Source organism: Parathielavia appendiculata, assembly GCF_033297405.1.
Source record: "Parathielavia appendiculata strain CBS 731.68 unplaced genomic scaffold N657scaffold_14, whole genome shotgun sequence".
Classification (NCBI taxonomy): domain Eukaryota; kingdom Fungi; phylum Ascomycota; class Sordariomycetes; order Sordariales; family Chaetomiaceae; genus Parathielavia; species Parathielavia appendiculata.
In genome coordinates this window covers 322,632-348,584 of record NW_026944233.1, presented here as the reverse complement: position 1 = coordinate 348,584, position 25,953 = coordinate 322,632, and the positions used below count along the sequence as shown (strand labels likewise).

The following is a 25,953-nucleotide window of genomic DNA, read 5'->3' as shown; positions in this document are numbered from 1 at the left end:
GCAGATTCTAATGGCAAGAAAGTTACATAGCATCTCAATCTGGGCCAAATACTCTATGAAAAGCAAGCAAAGTTCCTCATGTAATTTATCACCATACTGACAAGAGCGCAGACCATACTGTCTACCTAACTGGCGTAAGCCAGCCCGCGCAGAGTAAAGGGATCTAAAAGAGACAAACGGAGAAAACGGAATCTAAGGCCATCATTCATCCACATCGGACATACAGCGCGTTCCGTAAGCTGATGAATGCACCTGCATTTTCTGGGACGATACGCAACAGTGTACAAGAAACAAAGACGCGACCTAGCCCGGGAACATCCTGCGTACATGAAACCATGTCACCCGTTTTCCCCTCCCTTCCTGATACGTTAATCATTTCCTCTTTCCTTCACCCGCAACCTCATACAAAACCCTTAATAAAGCCCGGACGGCGCAGCCGTAGTCGTGCTTGCCGTTGCCGTCGCTGAGGCCGAAGCAGAATCCGAATCCTCAGCGGAAGCGGAAGCGGAAGCCGTCTCGGACGCGGACGCCGTCACGGTGACGACCTCATCAGCCGGGCAATCGGTCTCCTCACCATCTGCCGCGCCGTTCGTGCCGCCGGGCGTGACGGTCGCCGACGCAGACTCGGTAGCCGTAGCCGTAGCCGTAGCCGTATCCGAGGCGGTACCGGTGGCGGTGACGGTGACGACTTCGTCAGTGGGACAATCCGACTCCTCGGCGTCGTCGCCGGTGTCGTTGCCGACAGCCGTGGTAGTGGTGGTGGCCGCCGCGGCGGTGGTGGAGGTGTGCACGGCGTCAGCCGTCGCGGTGGTTGTTTCGCCGCCCTCGGCTGCGGAGGGGGCCGCGGGGTGGCCGGTGCCGGTGACAGTAACGTAGACGGTGGAGGCCGGGACGGTCACGGTGTGTGTGACGGCTACCTGGGTGACGGTCACGATGCTGGCGGCACAATCGCATGTGGCGCCGTTGCCGTTGCCATTGCCGGTATCGTTGCCGGTGTTTTCTCCGCCAGCGCCACCGGGGCTGGCAGTCGCAGTAGTGGCGGAGGTGGCCTTCACCACGGTGACGGTGCGGGTACCCGTCGAGGTGATGGTCTCGGTGGTGGTGGTGTCTTGCTCACCCGCGGCAGCAGCAGAGGTCGTCGTTGCTGTCTCCCCGGACTCTGACACAGTGTGCGTGATGACCTCAACGGTGGTGGACTCGGTAGTAGACTCGACAGTGGTGGTGACGACTTCGCCGGCACCGTTGCCGTTGCCGCCCACTGTAATGGTCATCACCTTAGTGACGGTCAGGGTAGCAACCTTGGTCTCAGTGGCGGTCGTGACATGCGGTTGGGCCGCAGCGGTGGCAGTAGTGGTCACGGTGCTGCCGGTGATGATGCCTTCGGAGGCTTCAGACAGGACACTAGACGAAATGGAGGGGACAGCAGTCACCGGGCAGACGGTCTCGGTCAGGATAATAACGTCGGTGACGGTGGTGGTGCCGAGGGCCTCACTTGGGAAGCTCGCGAGATCCTCGGTCCTCGCAGGGCAGTCGATAACCTCGGGGAGACAGGAGGTGATGGTACGGACCGATGTCATGGACACGGTCAGAGTGGTGAGCCCGGAAGAAGCGGCGTCAGTTGCGACAGGCGCAGCAGTGGTGACGGCGCTGGCCGTATCTGAGGACACTCCAGTTGACAACGGGATAGAGACGGTTCCCGAGACATTGTCGGCAGAGGCGCTGGAGATGGTTCCGTTCTCGCTTCTCATAAAACGCAGGTATCGTGGGTGTCGCCTGGAGGCGGCAGAGGTGAGGGTGGCGAAAAGGCCAAGGGTGAAGTACGCGGGCTTCATCTTGAGGATGTTCTCGTATTTCGTAGAGCGTTGCAGTGGTTTTCGTTTTTGTCAAAGTGCGCCAGGCGGAAAGAGCGAAGAGCGAGGTCAACTCGGCAATGGGGCAAGCAGACACCGTTGCTCGCGAAGAGGGCGAATATACAATAGAAGGCAAAGAAGTGAAGGTGGTGAGCAAGCAAGCAGAAGGAATGATGCTTGACTGATGAAAGAATGACAGCACAGATGCCAAGGTGAAGTGAAGGAAGTGCGAGGAGAGGGACTCGGGGGGAGGGAGGACGAGACAGTCGCGAGACTAGGCGGCGTCTTGCGAGACCTTTATGAGCGTGTTCTTCTGTTTCGTCGCATCCGGAGATTCCACGACATGTGTCAGATCCATGGCATGAAGCCAGGGCATGACAGAGAGTCAGGGACAGGCAGAGCCCTGCCCAACCCAGATCCCCATCAGCCATGGCATCCGGCAGGTGGGCGTCACGGACAGCAGCCCTTAATCAACGGGATCCTCCACAGGGGCTCCAGCAGAGACCCAATGCCATGTCGGCTTTTGCGCGGCCAGGCTGTGATCTCACAGAGCAAACGCCCGACGCGTTGAAGACCAGGAGTGGTGGAGTGACACAAGCAGGGGCTGCCCAGCCCTGTCCAGGGGCACATGCAGGAACAGTGAATCTGAAACGGCTGGTCCAGCCAATCGCTGGCCTGGGCGGCAGGCGAATCCGGGAAAGGAGGGGACCGTGGGCAAGTCCCATTGCCGCAGTGAGAGTTGAAGACTGAAGATGGCGAAAAGACGTAGAACTTCTGCAGATGGCTTTATGGTCGGTGGTGACGTTTCCTTGTGCGGACTCGTTAGTACTGTATCTTGTACATTACGTGTAGCGATGTCAGTGGTAACATGGATAATCGCAGCTTAGTGTAACTATCCGTATAACGAACGGCCCAATGATCCCCATGTTTCCGCGACGATGGTCGCTGCGATCTGCGAAACTCGGAAATCCTGTGAACATTTGTCGACCTGGAGCCCGGTTCCCATGAGCCATGAGAAAGGTGCTGGCAATTAAGCTTTTGCTATCATGCCGAAGTTCGGCTGTGAATTCATGCGCGGAGCAGCCAAGCCGTCTCCATATGTTTCGTTGCCGGTGCTGGAAGCTCAAACTGCACCATACACTTCAATACCTAGGTATGTATATACATCGTGGGCCAGGCGCACAGTTGCATTTGATGAGTCGATATTATTGACTTCATAGTTAACCCTTGGAACCTATCCCGTCCGCGAGTCGCTTGGTGCTTTGTCGTACGGAAGTAGTCCGGCTCAGAGCTCGTTTCTCGATTCCTGGCGTCTGATCTTAACCGAAAGAACAGTGACAGAGTCGGAAAGATTCCCAACACCTCTGACGGGCTTCCTTCCCGCTACGTTGAACCGGATGGAGGAAAGGGGGCAGTTTCAGCCTTTGGGTCCCACTTGGACATGAAATCGGGCCCCTTGCAGTTGGGACGAGCTGTGATTGGCCCCTGCTGTTTGAGAGTTCGACTCAATGACTCCACAATAAGGCAGGTCGTCAATGCGAAACTTAACCTCAGAAACACTTTGGCGGCTGCTTGCCAGACTGATGAATGAGCATGTTGCCCCGGCCTCACGTTTCTCGGAGTTGTGTGAGTTGTGTGGTGTCGAGCCTCTTACTAGTAGTGGGAGGTGTGGTATAAGTAAACTGATATCAGCACGTACAGGATAAAAACCTCTGTTCTCCGTCCCGTGAAACACCGAGCTACGGCGGGAGTCGCAGAGCCACCGCTGATAGGATGGACACCGGAAGCATCGGGTCGCATGACAGAACGCAGGTCATCGCATGCGTCGTTCTCCACAGTCCTTGCAAATGCTGGCAGACTCATCAGATGAGCCTTCCATGAATGAGTGGGTTTGTCCCCGCCATTTCTGGTTCTTTCTCCTTGCAGTTCGATCGACCGATCGCGGGAAGATCAGATGCGTGCAGGGCGGTTGCTGATCATGTTGCTGTCAAAGGCATCAATGTATGCATAGCCTGAAACGCATTGACCAAGGTAGCTTTGCTTCAAAGTGAACTTCAAGTCTCAAGCACCAACGATCGAGGCTTCCATGCTGGAAAACGATAAGCTGATTGTCGTTCAGAATGGGGCGGGAAAGAGCGGTTGATCAGCGGTCAGATGATGTTGTCATTTGTCTGGGAAACCTTCCTTGACAAGTTAGCCTGGGAATAGGATTGACCTGGGTTAGGGTAGACACGGTGATTCCCTTAACCAGTGGATCTCTTTATCGTCACTGACTCAACACAACAGTATAGCCTTTGGGTTGCGGCTGCTGTTCCGGATTTTACCAGAGTGTCTACGAAGTGGTTCGTATTTGGCTGGTGTTGAGCTCGTCTCGTCATCGTAGGTCAGACACGGGATGCCGGGGCTGCAGCCGTTCCTCTCTTCTCTTCGCATGTTTGCCGCGCCCATATTGATCTCAGATAAGACAAAGTCGACATGATGCGTAAGTCGATGTGATGAGAACTTTGGGGTTTGGTGTTTAAATACGAACTAAATGCTGCTTCATAGGTTCTTTGGCGTTGCTGCAGTTCTGCCTCGCTTCCTTCTGGCAACTCTCTCCAAGCTCGGCTTTCCCAGCCATTCACCAAGAAGTCCTAGAGAACGCTAGCTCTCATGGTAGCAGGGGAGCTGTAGCCAGTGAAAGCTCGATATGCTCCAAAATCGGAATTAACACGATTGCCAAAGGCGTGAGTTCTTTTGTTTCGTCCATGACAGGTTTGGCCATCAACTAACTGTCCCAGGGATCTGCCGCAGATGCCATGGTGGCAACAACACTATGTGTCGGCGTTATTGGCATGTATCATTCTGGCATAGGCGGGGGAGGCTTCATGCTCGTCCGGGATAAGGGCGGCAACTACGAGACCATCGACTACAGGGAAACCGCCCCGGCCGCCGCGCATCGAGACATGTACGAGCACAATCAGAACGCCAGTGTCTTTGGCGGCCTGGCTGTTGCCGTCCCCGGCGAGCTCAGGGGGCTGGAGTACTTGCACAAGAAATACGGCGTAAGTGGCCGCGTCCTGTGACTTGAGCGCCCAGGGGTCTGACCAAATGCTAGCTGCTTCCTTGGAGGATGGTTGTCATGCCCGCGGCCCGTGTTGCTCGCAATGGCTTCCGAGGTGAGTACGCGTCATCGACGGACAAGGGACTTGCTAACAAAAGGAGCCGAAGTAACCGAGGACCTAGTCCGGTACATGAAGGCTGCCAGCCAAAACAACAATACCTTCTTAACCGACGATCCGATCTGGGCTGAGGATTTCGCCCCTAACGGTGAGCTCATACACAGTGGAGGTTGGAGTATGACAGTTAACCCCCTGTTCCAAGGCACCCTTCTTCAACTTGGCGATACTATCACCAGGTTACGTTACGCCGAGTACGTGATTCACGCACTCAGCAGTCGATGTTAGCTGACCTCTTAAGCTCTCTCGAGCGAATTGCAGGCCAAGGGCCCGATGTGTTCTACAAAGGAAATATTGGTAAGCGACTCGAAATTGAATCGTAAGACCTCTTACTGACTGCCCAAAGCCCAGTCAATGGTAGGCTTTATACGCAAAATGAACGGAACCTTGACCTTGGATGACCTCGAGGGGTACACCGTCGATGTGAAGCCGTCCCTAAACATTACCTATGGGGACTACCGACTGTTCACCACCGAAGCCCCGAGCAGTGGCGCCGTCATGTTCAGCATCCTGAAGACCATGGAGCAGTACCCTGCAGAAGACCAGACCGACACCAATCTGACCACACATCGCTTCGCAGAGGCCATGAAGTTTGCCTACGGGGCACGGCTACAGCTCGGCGACCCGGACTTCATCACAAACACCACGGAGTACGAAAGCCGTCTCCTAAGCAACCACACCGCAAATAGCATCCGCCACCGCATCCTCGACAACAAAACACAGCCAGTCGAAGCCTACGACCCCTTGTCCCTCTACCTTCCAGACAGCCACGGCACCTCGCACATCGTCACGGCCGACAAGTCCGGCCTGACCATCACGTCAACAACCACCATCAACCTGCTCTTTGGCGCCCAAATCATGACTCCAGACACGGGAATCATCTTGTAAGCCAACCTGCTACCCTTCAAACTAAGTTTGGACATTGATTTCAAAACCCGTTCCATTCCAGAAACAACGAGATGGATGATTTCTCGCAGCCGGGACGGCACAACGCCTTCGGCTTCCCCCCGTCCCCGGCCAACTACATCTCGCCGCGCAAACGGCCCCTCTCATCCATCACACCGCTCATCGCCGAGCATCTGTCCAACGGCACCGTCTTCCTCGCGACCGGCGCGGCGGGCGGCTCCCGCATCATCAGCGCCACGACGCAGGTCGGCTTCCACGTGCTCGTGCACAACATGAGCCTGCGCGACGCCATCTCCGCGCCGAGACTGCATCACCAGTTGATGCCGAACGTGTTGATGGTTGAGGATGGGTTTGAGCAGGGAGTGGTGCGGGATTTGGAGGGGAAGGGGCATAACGTGACATGGATGGCACCTGGGTTGAGCGCGGTGCAGGGGGTTATGAGGAGGGGAGATGGGCGGTTTGTCGCGGTCGGCGAGACGAGACAAGTCAATAGCGGCGGGTATACTATATGATGAATTGTACAGGCCGGGGAAATGAAGGGGGAGGGTGATAGATTGATACATCGTGATGCGATGGTCAAGTGTGGCTGTCATTAAGGTTGTATCCAGTAGAGTAACAATAAGAGGAAAGACCCGCCCAATCCACAGCATTGATACAGCCATGATAATATTACATCCCACCATCACTAAGTATCACCATGCATCCCGTAAGAAGCTCTCACTGGCTATCCCTTGACACCGCTTACTCTTCTTACCGGCTCGTATCCACCACATAGCGGCCGACGATCTTGCCTTTCTGCATCAGCTTGTACACATCCTGAAGCTCGCTCAGCCCGACCGTCTTATACGGCACCTTGATCATGCCGCGCTTAAAGAAATCCAACGCCTCCTGCGTGTCCTGGCGGTTGCCGACGTAGCTGCCCTTGATACTGATCATGCGAACGACCGTGTCGAACACAGGCGCCTTGAGGTACGCGCCGGCGGGCAGGCCGATGCACACCACGGTGCCGCGGCTGCGGATGTACTCGGTCGCCTGCTGGAACGGTTTTTCACTCACGGCCAGCAGCAGGACGGCGTGGGGCCCGAGCCCGTCGGGGGTCGCGGCCTTGACGTCGCGCACGATGTCGGCGCTGCTTGTGAAGTCGACGTACACCTCGGCGCCGAGAGACTTGCAGCTCTGGCCCTTCTCCTCGCCGCCGTCGATGCCGATGACGCGCAGGCCCATGGCCCGCGCGTACTGGATCGCCATGCTGCCCAGCCCGCCGCCCGCCCCGACGATGGCGACGTGCTGGCCGGGGCGAGCACCGGACTCCTTCAGGCTCTTGTACACGGTGATGCCCGCGCAGAGGACAGGCGCGACGGCGTCGAGGTCGCACTCCTTGGGAATCCGGGCCACGTGGGCGGCCTTGGCGATGGCGTACTGCTGGAAGCTGCCGTCGACTGTATAACCCGACAGCAGGGCGTGCGGGCACAGCGGCTCGTCAGCCTGCATGCAGAAGGAGCAGGCCAAACAGCTGCCGTTGAGCCACTTGAGGCCGGCGTGGTCGCCGATCTCGACGTCCTTGACCAGCTCGCCCTTGGCTACCACGACGCCAGCGCCCTCGTGTCCGCCGACGAGAGGTAGCTTGGTCGGCAACGGCCAGTCCCCCATCATGGCGTGTAAATCGGTGTGGCACACGCCAGAGTACTTGACGTTGATGAGCACTTCATCGGGACTGGGCTTCTTGACGGGTATCTTTTTGTAGACGACGGCTGTGGTATGGTGTGTCAGGATCTAGTGTCAGGGCTGGAGTGTGCCGTTCAGTAGGGGGTGGGACTAAGCTTACGACCACCTGACTTCTCGACCACCTGAGCCCATTGCTCGCTGGGAATCTCTATGTCGGTCATCGTGAGGTTGTTTGTGAGTGGATGGACCTGTATCAAAGAAGAGAAGAGGAGGGGTAGATCAAGAAGAGATGATGATATCACTGATCCAGTTGATAATGTGAATCTATGCCATACCTAGAAAGACAGTAGCCGCCATTTGGTGTGACAGGACATAGTCTTATATTCGGAGCTCGTCTCACTATCTTCTTTGCGGCAGTCTGCAAACAGCAGTTGCTGGTGGGCGAATCAGTTTCATGCAGCTGACGCAGGACCGCACGATACACGCGTAGGCGACACCTGTCGGGTGGCATGGTGGGAAACAATTACAAGACCCGACCGCGATACAGGGCCTGGGCACTGTGGGAAGGAGATCGGACAGCCCACCAAAAACCATATGATCTGATGTCGGTGAATTGGAAGCCCTGCATCTGCCGCGATGCTTCCCTCACAACCCGATACGAGCTCGCGAGCTGCACAGCCTTGTGCGCTAGCCGCAGCTCAAGCACTTAAAATCCTCACCTGATGCTGACATTGCTAAAGTCGATGAGTTCTTGAAGCTGCTCCCGGTTTCAACAGGTCCGACAAGCCATCGGCTCCGTCATCACTGTCCAAAGCATGTGTTGCACCTTTCTCAGGGATGCCCGTCAGGAGAGGAGAAGCGGCGCTTCCAGGATTGTCTTGCTCTTCAACGTAACAGTCTGGAAGTCGCCGTAATCCAAGATTTGGCGGCAGAGATGGGTGGGCTGATTCCTCACCTGCACGTCGAACGCAGGAGCCCTCTTCCAGTTCGGTGTTCGTCCGGGGAAGCGGAACGCGTGGAGATGGAGTCATGGACCCACTTTACCCCCAGTCCAAGCTCACCGGGCTCGGCCGGGAACTCCAGCATGCTGTGGGCGCTACCAAGACCATCCACACATAGTACTCCGTACTGTAAAGACCCTTGAATCATTGTCTACATTGAGCCTACCTGGTACCTATGTCTAATCCTGAGTATTGATATCTGAGTGCGCGATTGTCCTAGCTGGTGAGACTACTCGATCACCTGGCCTAATACCCTTCTAGAACACACCAGGGTTCCGATGATCTACGAGTCCAGCACCCTAGGCTTTCCCCTCGATTCTCCCACTGGGAAAACAGCGCCAGGGTGCTTTGGACCACACGCCCTTCTCAGACGACACAGGGTTTCCCTCAAGACATCCGCTGCCCCGAACCGAGCCCAAACCCTGACAATCGACTTGTTACACTTCTCGCAATGCAATAGGGGCGGTTATTACACAGTCTCAACACAACCATGGATGCTTCTTATGATATTCGCTCGAGCGAAGGAGTCAAACAATTCGCCTCTAGAGCCGAGGTGTATGCCTCTTGCATCGCGACAGGCTGTATACCGGGGGCATCCGCCTGATCGGAGAAACCTGCCTGTTCTGGGCAATATGGAGAACTCAGCTGCGGCTCGGGCCGGCTTTATGATCGTAGAGCCAACAAACCTAGAGCTACTCATTATAGTGGAGATTGCTGGCCCATAGAGTCTTGTGTACGGATTGGAAAAGTCGCCCGCCGGACTTATTTATCTCCCGGCCCGGAGACCGGCATCCCCACAACAGCCGGAAGTATGGAGCTTCGCCGGCTTGGCATCGGACGGGCAAAGGCCCTGAGGCTGTCCACTCATCCGCACATCACAACAGCAAAGATCTCAACTTGGCCTTCATTCCCTATCTGTTTTTGGCGCCGCCCCGAAGAAACATTGCCGCCTCTCTTCACGAACATCGCTTGCTCTCTACAGAAAAATGAAACGCCAAAGACCAGTTTTAAGAACCGCCGGGGCCGCCCAGCAGGGCAAATCTCCGCACAATACCCGGCCCATATTCTTGGTACTATCACACGGTTAGCCAACCACACCCAATCCAGCGAGTCAACAGGCAAGAGGACAAAGATGAAAAACAAACATACCTCGGCCTTGGTGTGGCAGTACGACCGGAACTCGGGCGTCTGGCCGAGCAAGCTGCCACCAAACCACGGGCCATGCCGCTGCCTCTTGTGCGTGATGACCTGCACCTCGAGCCCGCCGCTTTTTGCGCCACCGCTGCGCATTTCGCTCTGGCGGATGCGGGCGTCAACCAGCTGCTTGATGTCGCGCTGTAACCTGCGGCCAAAGTCCTTGTACAGCGTGCTGCCGCCTGAGAGCACAATGTTCTTGTACAGACCGCGGCGCACGTCGATGGGCGACGACTGGATCACGCCGTCCACCACCACAGGCAGCGGCGTGAGGAAATCGGACGAGTAAATCTCCGGGTTGAAGAAGATCTCGGGCGCCAGGAAGCGCTCGTACCCGACGTCAACCATTAGCTCGCGTCCGCCGAGCTGCGTCACGACGTGCTTGAGGAACCGGCTGCGGTCGCGGTCGTACTTGCCGAACTCGGTGACAATATCCGGGCAGACGTAGCAATATTTCTCCTTGATCTCCTGGGCCGTCTTGAGAGACGAGTCGGGCTCGCCGCGGTCTCGGAGGAGTGACTGCACAAAGTAGGTGATATCGCGGCCGGCGATGGGGATCGACTTGATCGACGACCCGATAACGTAACCTTCGGCCACCGGGATCACGTGCGTGACACCGTCACCCGAGTCGATAACAGTGCCTGTCAGGGACCGGTCTGTGACCTTTGACGATGTCCACGAGGCAGCGAGTGCCAGAACAGCCTGGACAGCAATGTAGAGACCGGCGCAGTTGAAGGACTCGAAGAAGATCTCGGCCGTGTTTTCTCGGTTCTCGGGAGGATTCAGGGGCTGAAGCTACGTTAGATGGAGCGGTGCGTGGCTGATTGGGGATGGCTGACCGGCTCAGTGAGGAGGAAGTAGTGGTCCTCAGGCTCAACCCTGAGATACTTGAAAATGGAGTTCGACCAGAACCTCTCCATGTGATCCTAGCGCCCCTTGCGTTAGCCCCTTTCTCGGCTTCTGTTTGCAATTCGACCAACCCAATTCTCGATCTGCCCATGCCGAATTGGATAGTGTAGCCCATAGCCTGATACCGCCGTCAGCCCGTACCTCCGTTTCAGAAGAGCCCAACCGTACCTGGACCAGAGGCAGCCGCGATGGCCTCATCACCAATGAAAAAGTCGAGGTCTTCGGTCCCGCGCTTCGCTGATAAGTGACCTGTCGGGCCAGCTCCGCCGGTAAGAAAGGAAGGTTTGTTCGCAACGGCGGGGCGGCCGGAACCCGATCCGCTTCCAGCCGCGGGGCCCTTGGTCGCGATCGCTGTGGGGAAGACGAAGGATGGAGAATCGTTGCCGGCGAAACCTGGGGGAATGGCGGGTCAGCAACGCGAGGGCAAAATGCCGGATGAGACTCGAAATCCAGAAGACAAACCTAGCTTAGAGAACCCCGTGCCGCTGCGAGGATGTGGTCAGTGATGGTGGACTCGAAGCTGGGCGCCGTCTGCTAGACTCCTGAAGCGGGGCTTGGGGGCATCTCGGCACTGCACATACTTGTCCATGACAACGGCGGGGGTTTGGTTGGCCATTGTTGCGGAGTAAATAGGTGCCGCTGCGCGCAGCTTATGCTCCTGTTTCCTGCGCAGCGAGTATAGCAAGCAGTGCTCAAGGGCGAGGCTACGTTGTCCGGCGTTTGGGCAGGCAGTGGAGCGTTGAGGTCCAAGATTACGTCTCAGCGAGCTTCATGTGGGATCCACGAGCTGCGGCTGTGCGCCAAGAACTTGAAGGTGGGTGTACTCTGTGTGGGCCCCGCCAACGTACGTACGGTGGTCGGAAACTCAGCCTGTAAAAAAGTGCCTGAGCCGCCGCCGGACTTCTGCACTTCACAGCTTGCTGTCTCAAGACCTTAACAAGTGCCTGAGTCCAAGAGATTGCGGCCTCAAGCGGCATAGAAATTCCTGGTTCAGCACCAGTTGGCCAACAATGATGGCAACAACTTGCCGTGACGGTTGAGCTCTGAGTTGGGACAAGGGCAATGGGCAATCATAGAATGGTCAGTGGAACTCAATACGACGGTTCCAGGTTTCCTCTTTCCTGCTGGCGTGTCAGTCGAGAGGAATCGACCATGAAGCTCAGCTCACCACCGACTGCCTCCGCACTGCAGTCATCGGGCAAGAATGGCCTATACCGACTGAATCGCTCTTTCCCAATAATATGAACACCATCTTCTAAGCCCTGCGATTCGCCTCAAATCACAAGACCATCTCGGCTCGCTCAACGGCTTCCTCTTCTCATGTAACCCTCTTGCGACTCCCCAACTTATTTCCTCTTCCGTCAACCCTCCCCCGACATCGTCGTCGGTTTGCTCAAACCGCACCCATCCCGGTATTTGTTCCATTCCCTAAGGGCAGCATTCCGAACAAGCCAGGACCGTCATATTCAGACTTATTGTTTGTTTATTTTCCCAGACTCATTACCTCTTTCCGGAACCTACAAGACAGCGCTGCCCCGCCGATTCTAACATTTCGCCGGCAACCTTGCGTTTTCATCACCAGCCGCCTCGAGGCAACTGCCATCGCGGTTGCGGCGACCATTTGCACGTGTCCTGAACCTCTACATCATCTCACTTTACCCCTGCAATCTAATCCCTAGGACAGCCTCGGAACAACCACGTCCAGTGCCCGACCAGTCCAACCTAGAGGGACAGTCAAGAGCAGTTGAGCCGATCCTTTACCTTGCTGTACGGAAGCACTAGCCGATACTGCGGGCGATGTCAAGCATCGGAGAGTTCGCCGCCATTCCCCATGAAGGGGATGGCACATTCGACAATGTGTGGAAACGGGCTGCTAGAAGACCGGTCGCGTCGATATTCGTCCACGCGGGCGCAGGCTACCACAGCACTGTGAATGAAAAGGTCCATCTCAAGGCCTGCCAGGAGTATGTTTCAGATACCAGCTCAGTCATCAACAAGATCTGACTTCTTATTCAACCAGTGCTGCTCGCATAGCCATGGCCTTCCTCAAGGCCGGCGCAACCGCTCCACAGGCTGTCGAAGCTGCCATCAGGTGTCTCGAAGACAGGGATATCACGAATGCTGGTTTCGGAAGTAACCTGAACATCGAGGGCATTGTCGAGTGTGACGCCACACTTGTTGATCATCTTGGGAGGAGCGGGGCATGCGGTGCTGTCCAGGGTATGTTCAGATGTTATGGTTGAAATGGAACAGGGCTGACCTTCCCGCTTCAAGGAGTCAAAAATCCCATTTCTCTTGCGAAGAAGATCCTGGATACGAGCAGTCAGCCACTCACTCTCCGCCGAGTCCCGCCCAACATTCTCGTAGGCCAAGGGGCCAAGGACTTTGCAGAGGAGCACGGACTCGTAACCGTTCGCAACGAGTTTCTGGTTTCCAGGAATGCAAAAGACCGCTGGTTGCGTTGGAGCGAAGACCTGAAGAGGGCGGAGGCGAGAAGGAAGCCACCCACAAGATTCAATGCTGAGGGATGGCCCCTCCCTAGAGCACCATCACCAACCGTCTACGACGAGGCCGCCGATCCAGCCAACAACTCCCATCATGTCCGAGATCATACTAGTGCGATTCTCACGGGTACTTGGAACGAGGGCCAACCTGACTCGCCTGGCCGCAGCGGCTCCCCTCCGGGCGGGAACGGATCCCGTTCGGTCACAGTCGATCCGGCATCACCTCGCTCCGACCCCACCAGAAATCCTGGGGACACGCTGAATCCACCCAAGAATCCTGAGCGTCCTAGCCTAGACCTCCTGAGTGCCGCATTTCAGCCACGCGGAAGCCCTGCAGCGCCGGAAGAGTCGGTGGAGTGCGCCGGTCTGAAACAGGAGTCGCCGTGTCCCGCCCCAAAGCGGAAGCAGCCTCCGTTGCCTTCGGTCAACGACGGACCAGTAGGCTGTGATGACGGCGAGGTGGATATGGTAGATGACTTTGACTACTACAGAACTTATGGGTTTGACGCCTGGTACGACCAGGGCAAACCCACAGCTTCTGGAAGAAACCCGGTCAACGCGGCTATGGACATGGTGTCGGATACCGTTGGGGCGATTGCAATCGACCTACAGGGCAACATTGCAGCGGGCTCGTCCTCTGGAGGAATTGGCATGAAGCACAAGGGTCGCACCGGGCCTGCCGCTCTGGTAGGCGTTGGCACTGCTGTCGTGCCGGAGGATCCCGACGACGACCTGGCCACTTCGGTGGCCGCAGTGACCAGCGGGACCGGCGAGCACATGGCCACCTGCTTTGCCTCGGGAAAATGCGCCGAGCGTCTGTACCAAGGGACCCGTCGCGGGCCCGGCGGACGGGACATTCCCGAGGAGGACGAGCATAACATCATGGAGTCCTTCATCCTCGACGACTTCATGAACCATCCCGGGATCAGGGACCAGCCGTCTGCTGGGGCCATTGGTGTCATGGCCGTCAAAAAAGACCGTAGTGGGGTGCACTTCTACTTTGCCCACAACACCGACTCGTTTGCGCTGGCTTCCATGTCGTCGACCGAGAGAGAGCCGCTCTGTGTCATGTCGCGCCTCGGTAAGACCGGGCGCGTCGCCCAGGGCGGGCGGAAGGTTCGGTTGGCTTGAGGCTGCTTCTACAGACGTGGCGCAGGCGTCTTGGTATGGCGATCGGCGTTCTGACTTGCAGAGGTCGAAGATCCAGAAGGAGGGAGTTCATACCTAAAATGCCACTGCTCGTTGTCGATCGTCGCTATCAGAATACCTCAGGAAACACCAATAGACTACATTGCTTCTGTCTGCCTCGGGATCCGGATGTCCTGAAGCATTTCTCATCGTAATCTGTTCTGTGTAAGAGAGGCAGCTTTTGCTGATAGGTTTGTGGAGTATCGTTGTATAAAATGACTTGCAGCAAAACCAACACCTCCCCGTGCCAAACGCCACGCCGCCCCTGACGATTTGAATATCCCTTTTTCCTTGCCAATGACGCTGGTTGATGCAAGTACATGCAAAGAAAATCAAGGCCATGCATTCCTAGTCCCACCCTGGTTCCATCTCCCTCCTTCTTCCCGATAGCCTGTAGACTACTTCATTCATTCAAAGTCAAGCCTCCCCGTTAACCCCCAACTTGCGCTTCTCCTTCCTCCCCGCGTCCGTTGACGCACCACCACTACCACTACTACCACCACCCGCATTATTGTGAGCGGTGAGAGCAGCAACGACAGGCCTCTTTCCGTACTTTCCCAGCGCCAGCACCGTGCCGCACGTCAGACATTCGCCGCCGGGGGGCACCTCGCAAAAGATGCTCAGGCAGACGGAGCACACGAAGCCCGTGTCGACGACGTTACGGTGGCAGAAGCAGGCGGCGCGGAAGTCGACTGCATCAGCGCTGGGAGTGACGAGCAGGTCCGCGACGCTCGCGCCGAGGCCGAGCTTGGATATTTTCCCCCCCCCGGCTGTCCTCGACGTGGCGGGTTTGGAGGCGCCTGCGGCGGCGCCGGAGCTGGAGGTGGCGGCCGAGGTCGGGGCGCCACCGGCCGGGTTGGACGGGGCGGAGCCGCTGCCGAAGCCGAGCATGAGGTACTGCAGGAGGCCGCGCGGCTCGGCGGCGCGGATGAAGGTGCCGCGGGTGATGAAGGAGGCCTGCTCGAGGAAAGTGGCACTGCCGCGCAGGGAGAGGGTGTCGATGGCGATGCGGGCGTGCGCGGCCGCGAAGACGGCGTTCATGGTGGGGATGTACTGCGCCGGGGCGCTGTCGCTGACCGAGAGGACCAGGATGCGCGCGTGCAGACCCGCCAGGCCCGAGCTGGTCGATGTGTTGGCCACGGGCGTCGGACCGACGGTGGTGCCTGCTGTCATGGAACTGCCCGTCGAGGTGGCGGCGTGCGTTGCGGTTGAGGAGGTGGTGAAGGAGAGGGCAGTTCGGTTGATGTGGGCGAGGGCAAGAGTGAGGGCGCCCGATATTTGCGTAGTTGTCGTTGAGAGATCGGTGGCGGTGGTCTCGTCAATGAGGGCTCGGAGAGAGACGAGCAGGGAATTCTCTATTTGGGCGAACTGCGGGTATTTGTTGGCTGAGGAGGAGGTGTGGTTCGGGGGGGCATTACTGCTGGTGCTGCCGTTGCCAGCATCTTTCATGTCGACATCTCGCGAGTGCGCAGGCGCCTGCTTTGTTGGCTTTGGCGGGGGCGGGTAGAGCCAGACTGCTCGATTGGTATGCGCGGCAATGAGGGCAACTCGGTTCGAGTTGCTGAAGGCAAGGTGTGCATTGACGGAAACGAGGATGTTGGCTATCAATTTGGAGATGGGGAGAACATCGGCGACGGCAGCCCATGCGCGGGGGTTGGTGTCGATGATGATGGTGAGGAGGGATGGGATGTCGTCGGTGTTGTACACCTCGTAGTGTTCCGACGCGTCAACAACATCTTGGACACTCATCTTGAGACCTTCAGCCTGTGGCTTGCCGCGGGTGACGATCCGTTCTCGGCGCAGCGATTTGGCAGCATCCGTGCCGGGAGAGTCAATGTCATAAATCTGTCGTCAACTCTTCCAGTTGCTCAGAATAACATAAGTAGCTGGTTTGCCCGGATAGAGTCAGCTCATGATTGAGCTGAGACTGTGCTTCCCACTTGATGAAGGGCGGAGTGTGCGGTTTTGTTCCCTGGCAGTCGCACGCTGCCTTGTCGCGTGTGTCCGAGTTTCGATGGTGGTCGCGTTTTTGGCAACCCCTCAGACTGTCGCGGGGACACGTGATGCTTGGCACTCTCGGAAGCTCGGGACGTGTCCTGACTTTCTTAATCGCAAAATTGTGGGGCAGCAAGCAGTATAGGTAACCATCGGTAATGACCGCAATTCGCTGGCATTTTGACTCAAATGTTTGGAGTTCTTTACACGACTTTGAATTCGCTCGGCGGTCCTTTTTTCCAACCTGAACCAGGCCGAATGGCCACAACAGCACGAGTGTTGCTGGGTAGAACTAGAAGGATTTTCACCAAGTTCGGAAGAGAAGGTGGCCTAATCACTCCTAGTATTCACAATCCAAACCCAACTCACGAAACTGAGTTAGGAAGTTTTATCCATCAACACCAACGGGGAGTCGTTCTGCACATTGAACATCTGATTCTAGGGGCCATAGAATGTGCCACCTGGTTAAACGAGTTACAGCACAGTCCTGAATCGAATTCTTATAATTGTCACAGCCTCGTGCTGTGACTGGAGTCCATACCAGACCACGGTGGCCAGTACTGGTCTGGACCGTCTGGCTAAAAACAATGTCGTACAACTCGGTACCAGTAGTCTGACTCTGACAAACCAGATCGACCTTGCCCAGGTGTCCATGGGCCGACTGGCAAGCAAGTCTTTCAGTTGTTGAGGATACGCATGTTATGCTGTGTAGAAAGTATAACGTTGGATGATAGAGCTAAATCCACACGCTTGAAGCCCTGTGCGTCCTTCTATTTTCTTCTCCCATTTGTGATTATCTGGTGACTCTATTGGACCCTGGCCCTGACTCCTCGGGCCAGCTTATCTCTCATTCTTGTCGACGGGTCCTCCTCGTCTCTAAGAACTAAGAAGCCCGTTTCTGGTTTTGGCAGACCAGTTATTGACAGGCCAGGGCACAGAGCCACAGTGGTGTTGGATAAAAGGATGGCGAGTTCCTGTAAGATTGGACTCGTTGTACATACCTGTCCAGTACCCCTTAATTGTACCTAGCACCCGATCCATCCACAGTACGCCAAAATCAACAAACAAAAAACTATAGAAAAGCATGTCCAAAGCATAGTGGGACCACATTTCAAATACGTACCTAGGAAACCGCGTATCCGCGAGAGCCCTGGCAGCTACATCAATTACATGCCATAGACAGCCTGCGGCGGCGCATAACCCGCCAGTTTCTCCCCGCCGCTGGGAAGGAAGGCCTTGTTCCTGTACCACGTGTGCGCGTCCTGCGCGAGCTTCTCGACCTCGGTCAGATCAAACTGCGGCTGGGGCATGCGCTCAAACACGCCCTTGGCGCAGTCGGGCGAGATGTTGTACAGCTGGGCGAGGTACTTCTTTTGAATTTCGGGGTACTGGACGCGCGACAGGTACTTGGCAATGTTATTGGCCGTGTTGGCGCGTTGCTGGGGCGTCATGACGCGCGCCCACAGCTGCGTGGCCTGGTCGTAGTCGTTCTTCTTGCCCTCGTGCCAGTAGTGGCTCTTGCGGCTCATGATGTTGTCGTGCACGACGTAAGGCGCCTCGGCCGCGTCCGGGCGGAACTTGTGCGAGAAGCTGTTGGGCGCGTACTGCTTGTTACCCGCGTGGTTGGCGTCGGTACGCATCGGCCCGTCAAAGTTGAGCGACGCGTACGACTTGGCCATGAAGGGGCAGTTGACGGGAATTTGGTGCAGGTTGACGCCGATGCGGTGGTACTGCGCGTCGCGGTAGAAGAACATGCGGAACTGGAGCAGCGGGTCCGGCGAGTCCTCGATGCCGGGGACCATGCTGCCCGGCGAAAAGGCGGCCTGCTCGACGTCGCGGTGGAAATTCTCCGGGTTCTTGTTGAGGACCAGCCTGCCGAATTCCTGCATGGGGAACTGGCCGCGCGGCCACACCTTAGTCACGTCAAAGGGATCGAAGCCCAGCTTGTCCGGGTCGGCCTCGTTGGGTTGCATGACCTGCACATAGGCGGTCCACTCAATGGGGTCGCCGCGCTCGACGGCATTCCAGAGGTCACGCTTGGAAAAGTCGGGATCCTCGCCGCACATACGGATCGCCTCCTCGTCGGTGAACTGCTTCTGTCCGTCCCTGGCGATGAAGTGGTACTTGATGTAGACGAACTTGCCCTCGCTGTTCACCCACTTGAAGGTGTGGCAGCCGTAGCCGTGATTGTTGCGCCAGCCCACGGGCGTCCCATGGTCGCTGAAGAACATGAGCCCTGCGTGGTTTGCCTCGGGCGTGTTGGCCAAGAGGTCGAAGAGGGCATCGTAGTCGAGCAAAAAGTTCTTTGGGTTCCGCCACTGCGAGCGGATGACGTCGGGCCCCTGAATCGGGTCCCGGCAGAAGAAGACGGGGAAGTTCAGGCCGACAATGTCATAGTTGCCCTCCATGGTGTAGAACTTGAGGGCAAATCCTCGAGGGTTGCGCCCTTCATCCGGAAACTCTCTGCCAAAGGTGACAGTCGAGAATCGAGCAAAGACGGGCGTCTTCTCGCCGACCGACGACAAAAAATTGGCTTTCTGGACAACACGTCAACGCTACGTCCATCCACAAAACACAGAGAGTGGGAGGAGCCAGGAAAGGCTTACAGTAACGTTAGTCACGTCCTTGGTGCACTCAAAGTAGCCGAAAGCCCCGGATCCGCAGGGGTGTACCATCCGCTCCAGAGGCTTGGAGCGATTGAAGTGCTGCTGCTTCTGGAAGAGAAAGACATCGCTCGCCACGGGGATGCCGCCCACTGTCTTGCTGTGTGCCCTGTTCTCCGTTAGCTGGTTTGCTGCCTCAACGGTTTTATCAACCGCACTTACGGATCAGGGAAGGGGATGCCCTCGTTGTTGGTAAAGTACAGGCTGTCGTCCTCCCGCTTGCCGCCAGGAACACAGCCAGACACCTTGCCGATGATGTCGGCGGGGCCTTCGTTGGCGCTCTGCATGTGGCTCACGCGAGGGCCGCGTGTTTCACCCTGTACCCCGGCGCCAATGGCCGTGGCCACCGCCTTCAAGGGGTGCTGGCGGGGATCAAGTTGGTTGGTGTTGAGACTCATGTTGGCGATGAGAGGAAGAGGCCAATGATTTCAGGAGAGTAGTAATCCAGCTATTCTAATAGCCTAGAAGGAAAACAAGAGACCTCGCTGAAGGATCTGTTGCTAGGAGCCATTATATTTTTATACCACTCTTCAATGTTCCCCCGCGTGGACCCGAAGGTATCATCATGACGCTGTGTTGTGAGGGGAGAGAGGTCTCGGCTTGGTTGTAGTGTCAGATGACGTATTATATTTCCAAAGTAACCACCCAGACGTGCATCACACGCCCGATCCCGGCCAGTAACCAAACTTCAAAGGAGAACTGAGGGTCTCGTAAACGGGCTTCAGGTGCCATTAGGTTCTGCAAGACATCTTGATCCGTCAATCCGGCATTTGGGTCGGGCCTAGTACACGAGTAATGTCTATCTCAGTGACCGCGCTGGTACTAAGAGCAGCCGGCTACCTATTCTGGTAATCGCGAAAAGGCCATGAGGTTAATAATAAGGAACAAGTACGGATACCTCGTGTCGGGTCCCGCCCAGGCCGGTCAGGTATTACTCCAACCTCGGAAGTGCTCTTTTGACCAAGGCGGTTCAATAGAACGCTTACACTCTTCAATTTTGGTGTATTATCTGGTAGATGATTAGCCCTCGTCTACTTTCGATTTCCAGTTTATTTACCCTGCCTCAGCAGCGCCGCACCTATTCAGCTTACGGATAAAGTAACGGGGTCCTGCCGGCCTCGACCAAGGGATTGCGTTCACTGAACCCGTGTATGTACCTCTCGAAAGGCCTCATTGCCTGCGCGTATTCGTCGTCGGGGTCAGAAAGCGCCCTGGTGTACGCGCAGGCGGCCTTTGAAGCGCCGGATCGTCAAACTCGGCACCAAGCGGCCGTCTCAGTCGGACAGTCAGCGACCCTGGCGTCGCCGTCGTCCTGACAAAATCCTCGAGGTCGCCGCCACCACCTTCAATGCTGCCAATCTGCTCGCTCGCCTGACAACAGTGGACACGCAGCAGGTCCAAGACCGCCGACCACGAGAAAGGCGCCGAAATGCCGGGGAAGGGACCAACCGGCTTGGAGATCAGGTGCATGCCATTCAAGTGGAGCTTGTGAGCGTACCGGAGGTGGCCTCGAGGAACCTGGCGAAGCCGGCGAAAACCAGAACACCGTCCTGCAGGTGGAGGACCTGAGTATGGGGCCACGGTGGGTTAGGCATGGCGACTTCGCAAGGGATGCCGCTGTGCACCATTTGGAGATCGACTTGAACCTGCTTCAGGCTGCTGGACGCCAGCATCCATTCCAAGATCTCATGCAACCCTGTCCGGAGTTCTGAGAGAGTGGACATCTCCGTACACTCGAGGCACGTAAGGCTGTCGGTGAAATAGGAGTTCGGTTCGTAGTCAGATGTAAAGTCAAAGACGCACAGCGAGCGGTAATCCGCCTGCAAATCCGCAACCTCAAGCGGCAGCGGGTCCCTTCGCTCCGGCGCCAGCCAAAGCGGAAAATCCGGAAGGCAGCCGTAGCCGGTGGATGCGCAGGCCCGTAAGCTCGGGAGGGATAACTGGCCTGAAAATGTAGGGAGTTGTGTACCAGATAACGTTATGTAATTTGCCTGAACCAAATCTGACGCCGGCGTAACGGATCGCTTCGGGAAGCGCGAAGAGTGTATAGATAGGAGGGAAGCCGCGGCCGAGTCTGAAGGCCGTAGCCCAACCGCCCAGCTGGTCGGGGCAACCAGCCACTGTGCTGTTGTTGGCGCAGCAGTAGCCCAGGCCGGCACAGTCGTGTCTGGGTCGTCGTCCAGCACCAGCCTAGTGGCCCTAGGCATCCGGGCCATCGCTTTGGCAATGCGCCTGCTGATCGACACGCCATCGCGCTGCTGTGCCTCAAAGCGGTGCGTGCACTCGACGTGCTCTCTCCTCGGGATGCGCATGCTTTCTATTTCTTCCTCACCTCCTACTGCCGGTCCAGACCGGGTCGAATACGCCTCTTCACCCATTCCCCAGTTATAGCGGCGACTCAAGGCTTCCCAGTCGTTGAAGATTAATTCCACTCGGCCCTTGTTTTGCGACCGGGTAGCGGCAGCGCTGAGCTGGTGTGTCAACGGGCGAGACCTGAAGATGCCTGGGCCGGCTCCAGAGCAGGCGTGCATTCAGCTCCCGGATATGAGGGGCAAGTTCGGCCTCGTATAAGCGGAAGTAGACGTGGACAGCCTTTACGTGCGGGGCGAAGGCTCCGTGAGCAGCGCTGTGTTCGAGGCGGTCGACCGAGGATGTATCACTGATGGAGACAGAAGCCACCTGGAGGAGCAGAGGGGTGGCCCTCAATGCCAGATGGCGACAGCATAGTCGCACGTGCTGGATGTCGTCGGTGTTGGCAGTCAGGTTCTCGTGGAAGTGCAGCCCGTCCTGGTCGAAGGCTGGGGCGGGCGCACCCCATTTCACCTCGGCCAGGATTTGGTCAATGAGTTCGTCGGGAAGGTCAAGGAGAGTAGTGTGTTGTTTTTTCCCTTCAGTCGGTGTCCGTCTTGTCGTCGCGCCTGACTCGATTTGATTTCGGGGTTCCAAGTTGTTATGTCGGGTCCGGCTCGGAATTGAGAAGACTCATCCCATTAGTAGGCAAGCCCTAACAAGTTACTGGTCAAGACTCCGATTTTAGGATGGAATCAGGGGCCGGCAGCTTCATGTGATTCTTTTCCTGAGCCTGGTTCACTGCTGCTGCCTTCATTAATGCAGGTTTCATGAAGCTTGCGCAAGTCTTGTAACCCCCTACACCTCCCTGCTAAGTGATCGTTGCAACTCCCGGGTTCGAAATCTGCCCAGGTTGTTGATAACCGGGAAAGGTACGACGCCGAGACCCCTTGGTGTGGCTTTAGTCAGTTACACCTGACTGTAATCCGTAGTCAGGCACGTCAGGTAGACTAGGTGGAGCCCCTGGGATATAGCGGGGCAATAAGATCTTATCTGTCGCCAATCTGGAGGGGTAGCCTCCCAATCCAGTGTCAATACAGAGTCCATGTGAATGCAATCCTGCAACTTGTCTTGAACTTGACCACTTCCTACTGCAAACCTTGAGCTCTCAAGCATATGAAGCAGGACCTTGAAACTGGATCTCTCTCATAACGTGCCTAATCAGCGCCGGTCACTAAATTTCAAGCCACCGGGTCGTCCTTTTCTTTCTCTTTTTCTCTTCTTTTTTTTTGGGAGCACACTCAACGGACATCATCTCCTAATTGGATCCGACAATTGCAAGGACAAGAGCTTACTGGGGCTAGTGCAGCGCCACTATGGCTGCCCCCACCAGTCCTCCTGGGACCGCGTCTTTGGGGAGACAGGACCAGACTATGCTTCTCTTCGCTCGCCTCATGGAAGGCGGCAAAGAAGATGAGGAGACTGTGGCAGACATGGGCACCTTGACGAGGCTCCTTAATGAAGACGCCGAGCTCACCAAGAAAGGGGAACTCTCCATCACCTCGGTCATCGATGGCGACTGCGTCGACACCATTGCCTGCTATCTGGACATGAGGCAGCCCGAGATTGTGCGCGCTCATGCCACGCTGTGCACATCGGCATACCTCAAGGCCGCCGGCGAAGACGGGAACAAGAAGCTGTCAGACTTCTTCTACTCCAGAGTTCGTCGTGGCACCTACGACGACTACATTGTCGCTTTCTGCGTTGCTTCCACCATCTTCCCCATTGTGCCTGATCTCACTTCGGAGCTGTTCCTCAGCGAGGGCTTCCTCTGCACTCTTGGCCCGCTTATGAGGCGGAAGTGGAAGAGCAGAAAGGTTGAGACGGCCTGTCTGGAGATGCTCAACGCCGCCTGCATGCATTCTCAATGTCGAGAGGCTGTCCAGAAGTACTGCGTGGACTGGCTGGAGGAAATCGTGGACCAAGACCCCGAGGACGCCATGAAAGCCATACATTCCGCCGACCCCGACCTACGCGAGCAGGAGGGGTCCATCTCCATGAGACGGCACTCGCAACATGTCCAGAACCTCGCCGCAGTGGTTCTGGCCAAGCTCAGGGTTAGCCATCACCTCTCTGCCCTCCCCACATCCGAACCTGCTGTCCTTGGCTGATGATGTCTGGCTGACATGGGCTTGAAGGCAGTTCCAATACTATCAGCAGGCAACCAATTAAACCAAGACCCTGAGCCTAGAATACAGTCGGCAACAACCAGCATCGAGGACCTGTCCAACAGGTTCACCAAGATGCTCGTCGAGGGTCCCGAACATGCCTCATCATCGGTGGAAGGGCTAGCGTACGCAACTATTCAGTCGAAAGTCAAGGAGGATCTGGCTCGAGACAAGGAGTCGCTGAAGCGACTCGTCAAGACACTGGAGGCGGCCCCTCCGAAATCATCACTCACCTACGGCGCTCTCAGCATCTTCGTTAACTTGACTAGGTACCAGCCCGTCGAAACCGAGGAGCAGAAGCGGCTCAAGGAGCTCAAGGCATACGCGAGTGCCGCCGTGAAGCTGCAACCCGACCCCCTGAACGACGACGCGCATGTGGCGGAGCGCTGCAAGCGTGTCTTCGAAGCCGGCATCACCCCGGTTCTCGTCACACATAGCAAGCAAGGCTCGACCGCATCACTATCACTCATCATCTCCATTATCTGCTCACTTTCAATGACACCCTCCCTCCGCGGCCAACTGGCTCAGCAGGGCGCCGTCCGCCTGCTCATCGCAGCCTGGACGGCACTTCCCCAGACAGAAGACAAAACCCGTCGCACAGCAGCCCAAGCCCTTGCCCGCATCCTCATCTCGACCAACCCGGCCCTTGTCTTCCGCCAGACGCCGCAAAACTCAGCGATCCGCCCCCTCGCATCCATCATCGCGCCAGATCCCAACGCAGAAACGCGCGACCTCCTCCCGACCTTCGAATCCCTCTTGGCCCTGACCAACCTCGCCTCCACCGACAACGACACCCGCGCCACCATCGTCCGCGCCGCCTGGGATGACATCGAGGAGCAGCTCTTCAACAGCAACCCCCGCGTGTCGACGGCCGCCATCGAGCTGGTCTGCAATCTAGTCCAGTCGCCCGAGCAGGCCAACTCGCTCTTTGGCGACGGCACCACCCGCGCAGAGAACAGGATCAAGGTTGTGCTGGCGCTGGCCGACGCCGAGGATGACAAGACGCGGAGCGCCGCGGGCGGGGCGCTGGCGAGCCTGACGGGGTTTGACCCCGCGGTCGTGCGCGGGATCCTGGCGCATGCGAGGGGCGCTGGGATCGTATTGGGTTTATGTCGGGATGAGAGCGAGGGGTTGAGGCATCGCGGCGCGGTGGTGGTGCAGAATATGATCTTACATGAGGGAGAGGTGGGCAGGCTGGCGAGGGAGAAACTGCTTGCTGCCGGGGTGGTGGAAGCGTTGACTGAGTGTGCAAAGAAAAGTCGGTCGGCGGAGGTGGTGCAGGCCGTGGTGGGTGCTTTGGAGGTGCTGCTTGGGGGGAAGTAAGCGGGCCCGGTTATGTCCCCAATGTTGTTATTCTCTAGAGGGCGCGGGGTGCAAGAGGGAGCGGCGGCTATTCTCAACGATGGCGGTTCTCAAACACATGAGGAGCCTTCACTTTCCGGATGAAGGCTTACTGCACCGAATTTGCTGGAGCATCTGGAGGCAAGTCATGAATAGATAGGAGGCCGGTGATATCAGTTACCAGGTTGCTTTTTTTTACATGGTAGATAGATGGGACGCAACTTAGCTGTAGTGACGATGACATCACAGCTGGATTCATGCCATATCCAAGCACGAATAACCACATGTTCTACAAAGACTTAATAAACGCTAGAACTGAACATCGTACAAATCGGGCCTCCATAATGTCTGAACCCTCCCGCCTGTCCAGCCCTATATCTCCGTACTAGTCTCATCCCTCCCCGTAAAGATCTTGTAAACTCTCCTACTAACCGCCTGCCCGATGGTCCGCTCCCCAACCTCCCCCTCCTTATTCACGCTCTTGCGCACCTTCTCCAAGCGAAGCGGCCCGCCCTCCTCCAGCGCCCTAACGAGTCCCGCGACGGTCCCAAACTCGGCCGCGATCCCGTAGGCGATGGGCGCCGTCAGCCGGCCAATCTCCTGCAGCATGCGCACGTACGTGTCGCGGGGGCCGTCGCCCGTGCGCACTTGGCCCGTCTCCATGCAGAAGCTGGCGGCGGCGTCGGTGGCCGCGTCGCGTTGCCGGCGGTAGGGGACCGTGCTAATGTGCTGTGTAAAGACGGCGATCCAGCGGGCCGTCTCGAGGGGGATGGTGGTGTGGTGGATGAGCAGGTTGTGCAGCACTTGGAGGTGGAGGAGGGCGGTTTCGATGGTTTCTTCGGAGATGTAGGTCTGCTGTTGTGGGTGTTTGCCTTTGCGTTGGGCTTGGGAGCTGGCGGGGCCTGCGGCTGGTGTGTTGTTGTTGTTGTTGTTGTTGTTGTTGTTGTTGTTGTTGTTGTTGTTGTTGTTGTTGTTGTTGTTGTTGTTGTTGTTGTTGTTGTT

At 57.0% G+C, this 25,953-nt stretch overlaps 11 protein-coding genes across 11 annotated transcripts in view; 3 read left to right on the top strand and 8 right to left on the bottom strand.

Moving 5' to 3' along the window:
* Positions 1-413: 413 nt before the first annotated feature.
* On the bottom strand, positions 414-1,832 carry N657DRAFT_683346 (uncharacterized protein; the record flags this gene model as incomplete). Its single annotated transcript, XM_062796566.1, has 1 exon — positions 414-1,832. One exon carries the CDS (start codon positions 1,830-1,832, stop codon positions 414-416), a length of 1,419 nt encoding a protein of 472 aa, XP_062644635.1.
* A 1,614-nt stretch (positions 1,833-3,446) lies between these two features.
* N657DRAFT_648664 (uncharacterized protein) lies at positions 3,447-4,144 on the bottom strand. The gene is made up of 3 exons (XM_062793562.1): positions 3,970-4,144; positions 3,844-3,881; positions 3,447-3,739 (listed from the first exon to the last, which is right to left on the bottom strand). Exons 2-3 carry the CDS (start codon positions 3,845-3,847, stop codon positions 3,504-3,506), a joined length of 240 nt encoding a protein of 79 aa, XP_062644634.1. The 5' UTR covers positions 3,848-3,881; positions 3,970-4,144; the 3' UTR covers positions 3,447-3,503.
* N657DRAFT_144961 (gamma-glutamyltranspeptidase) lies at positions 3,908-6,605 on the top strand. The gene is made up of 10 exons (XM_062785943.1): positions 3,908-4,069; positions 4,137-4,332; positions 4,398-4,576; positions 4,631-4,894; positions 4,948-5,008; positions 5,061-5,159; positions 5,214-5,262; positions 5,310-5,365; positions 5,415-5,952; positions 6,018-6,605. Exons 2-10 carry the CDS (start codon positions 4,326-4,328, stop codon positions 6,484-6,486), a joined length of 1,722 nt encoding a protein of 573 aa, XP_062644633.1. The 5' UTR covers positions 3,908-4,069; positions 4,137-4,325; the 3' UTR covers positions 6,487-6,605.
* A 119-nt stretch (positions 6,606-6,724) lies between these two features.
* On the bottom strand, positions 6,725-7,860 carry N657DRAFT_658218 (GroES-like protein; the record flags this gene model as incomplete). The annotated part of the gene is made up of 2 exons (XM_062794873.1): positions 6,725-7,725; positions 7,800-7,860. The coding sequence occupies 2 exons, from the start codon at positions 7,858-7,860 to the stop codon at positions 6,725-6,727; spliced, it is 1,062 nt and encodes a 353-aa protein (XP_062644632.1).
* A 1,787-nt stretch (positions 7,861-9,647) lies between these two features.
* N657DRAFT_636256 (Actin/actin-like protein) lies at positions 9,648-11,359 on the bottom strand (the record flags this gene model as incomplete). The annotated part of the gene is made up of 7 exons (XM_062791409.1): positions 9,648-9,713; positions 9,790-10,629; positions 10,674-10,760; positions 10,815-10,861; positions 10,912-11,136; positions 11,206-11,228; positions 11,325-11,359. The coding sequence occupies 7 exons, from the start codon at positions 11,357-11,359 to the stop codon at positions 9,648-9,650; spliced, it is 1,323 nt and encodes a 440-aa protein (XP_062644631.1).
* Positions 11,360-12,540: 1,181 nt separating this feature from the next.
* N657DRAFT_578836 (N-terminal nucleophile aminohydrolase) lies at positions 12,541-14,378 on the top strand (the record flags this gene model as incomplete). The annotated part of the gene is made up of 3 exons (XM_062789347.1): positions 12,541-12,707; positions 12,764-12,963; positions 13,018-14,378. The coding sequence occupies 3 exons, from the start codon at positions 12,541-12,543 to the stop codon at positions 14,376-14,378; spliced, it is 1,728 nt and encodes a 575-aa protein (XP_062644630.1).
* Positions 14,379-14,472: 94 nt separating this feature from the next.
* On the bottom strand, positions 14,473-16,452 carry N657DRAFT_648657 (putative transcription factor). The gene has a single exon (XM_062793561.1). The coding sequence runs from the start codon at positions 16,182-16,184 to the stop codon at positions 14,853-14,855; it is 1,332 nt and encodes a 443-aa protein (XP_062644629.1). The 5' UTR covers positions 16,185-16,452; the 3' UTR covers positions 14,473-14,852.
* An 825-nt stretch (positions 16,453-17,277) lies between these two features.
* On the bottom strand, positions 17,278-19,762 carry N657DRAFT_144851 (heme-dependent catalase). Its single transcript, XM_062785942.1, has 3 exons — positions 19,256-19,762; positions 19,037-19,202; positions 17,278-18,967 (listed from the first exon to the last, which is right to left on the bottom strand). The coding sequence occupies exons 1-3, from the start codon at positions 19,489-19,491 to the stop codon at positions 17,597-17,599; spliced, it is 1,773 nt and encodes a 590-aa protein (XP_062644628.1). The 5' UTR covers positions 19,492-19,762; the 3' UTR covers positions 17,278-17,596.
* Positions 19,763-20,263: 501 nt separating this feature from the next.
* N657DRAFT_636253 (uncharacterized protein) lies at positions 20,264-21,624 on the bottom strand (the record flags this gene model as incomplete). The annotated part of the gene is made up of 3 exons (XM_062791408.1): positions 20,264-20,436; positions 20,592-21,033; positions 21,091-21,624. 3 exons carry the CDS (start codon positions 21,622-21,624, stop codon positions 20,264-20,266), a joined length of 1,149 nt encoding a protein of 382 aa, XP_062644627.1.
* An 854-nt stretch (positions 21,625-22,478) lies between these two features.
* On the top strand, positions 22,479-25,235 carry N657DRAFT_624500 (ARM repeat-containing protein). Its single transcript, XM_062790718.1, has 2 exons — positions 22,479-23,499; positions 23,581-25,235. The coding sequence occupies exons 1-2, from the start codon at positions 22,759-22,761 to the stop codon at positions 24,931-24,933; spliced, it is 2,094 nt and encodes a 697-aa protein (XP_062644626.1). The 5' UTR covers positions 22,479-22,758; the 3' UTR covers positions 24,934-25,235.
* Positions 25,129-25,953, bottom strand: part of N657DRAFT_144265 (uncharacterized protein) — a 2,932-nt gene continuing 2,107 nt past the window's right edge. The window contains exon 2 of the mRNA XM_062785941.1: positions 25,129-25,953. This exon is cut by the window's right edge and continues 12 nt beyond it. Within this exon, the coding sequence (XP_062644625.1) occupies positions 25,324-25,953 (630 nt within the window). The 3' untranslated portion in view covers positions 25,129-25,323.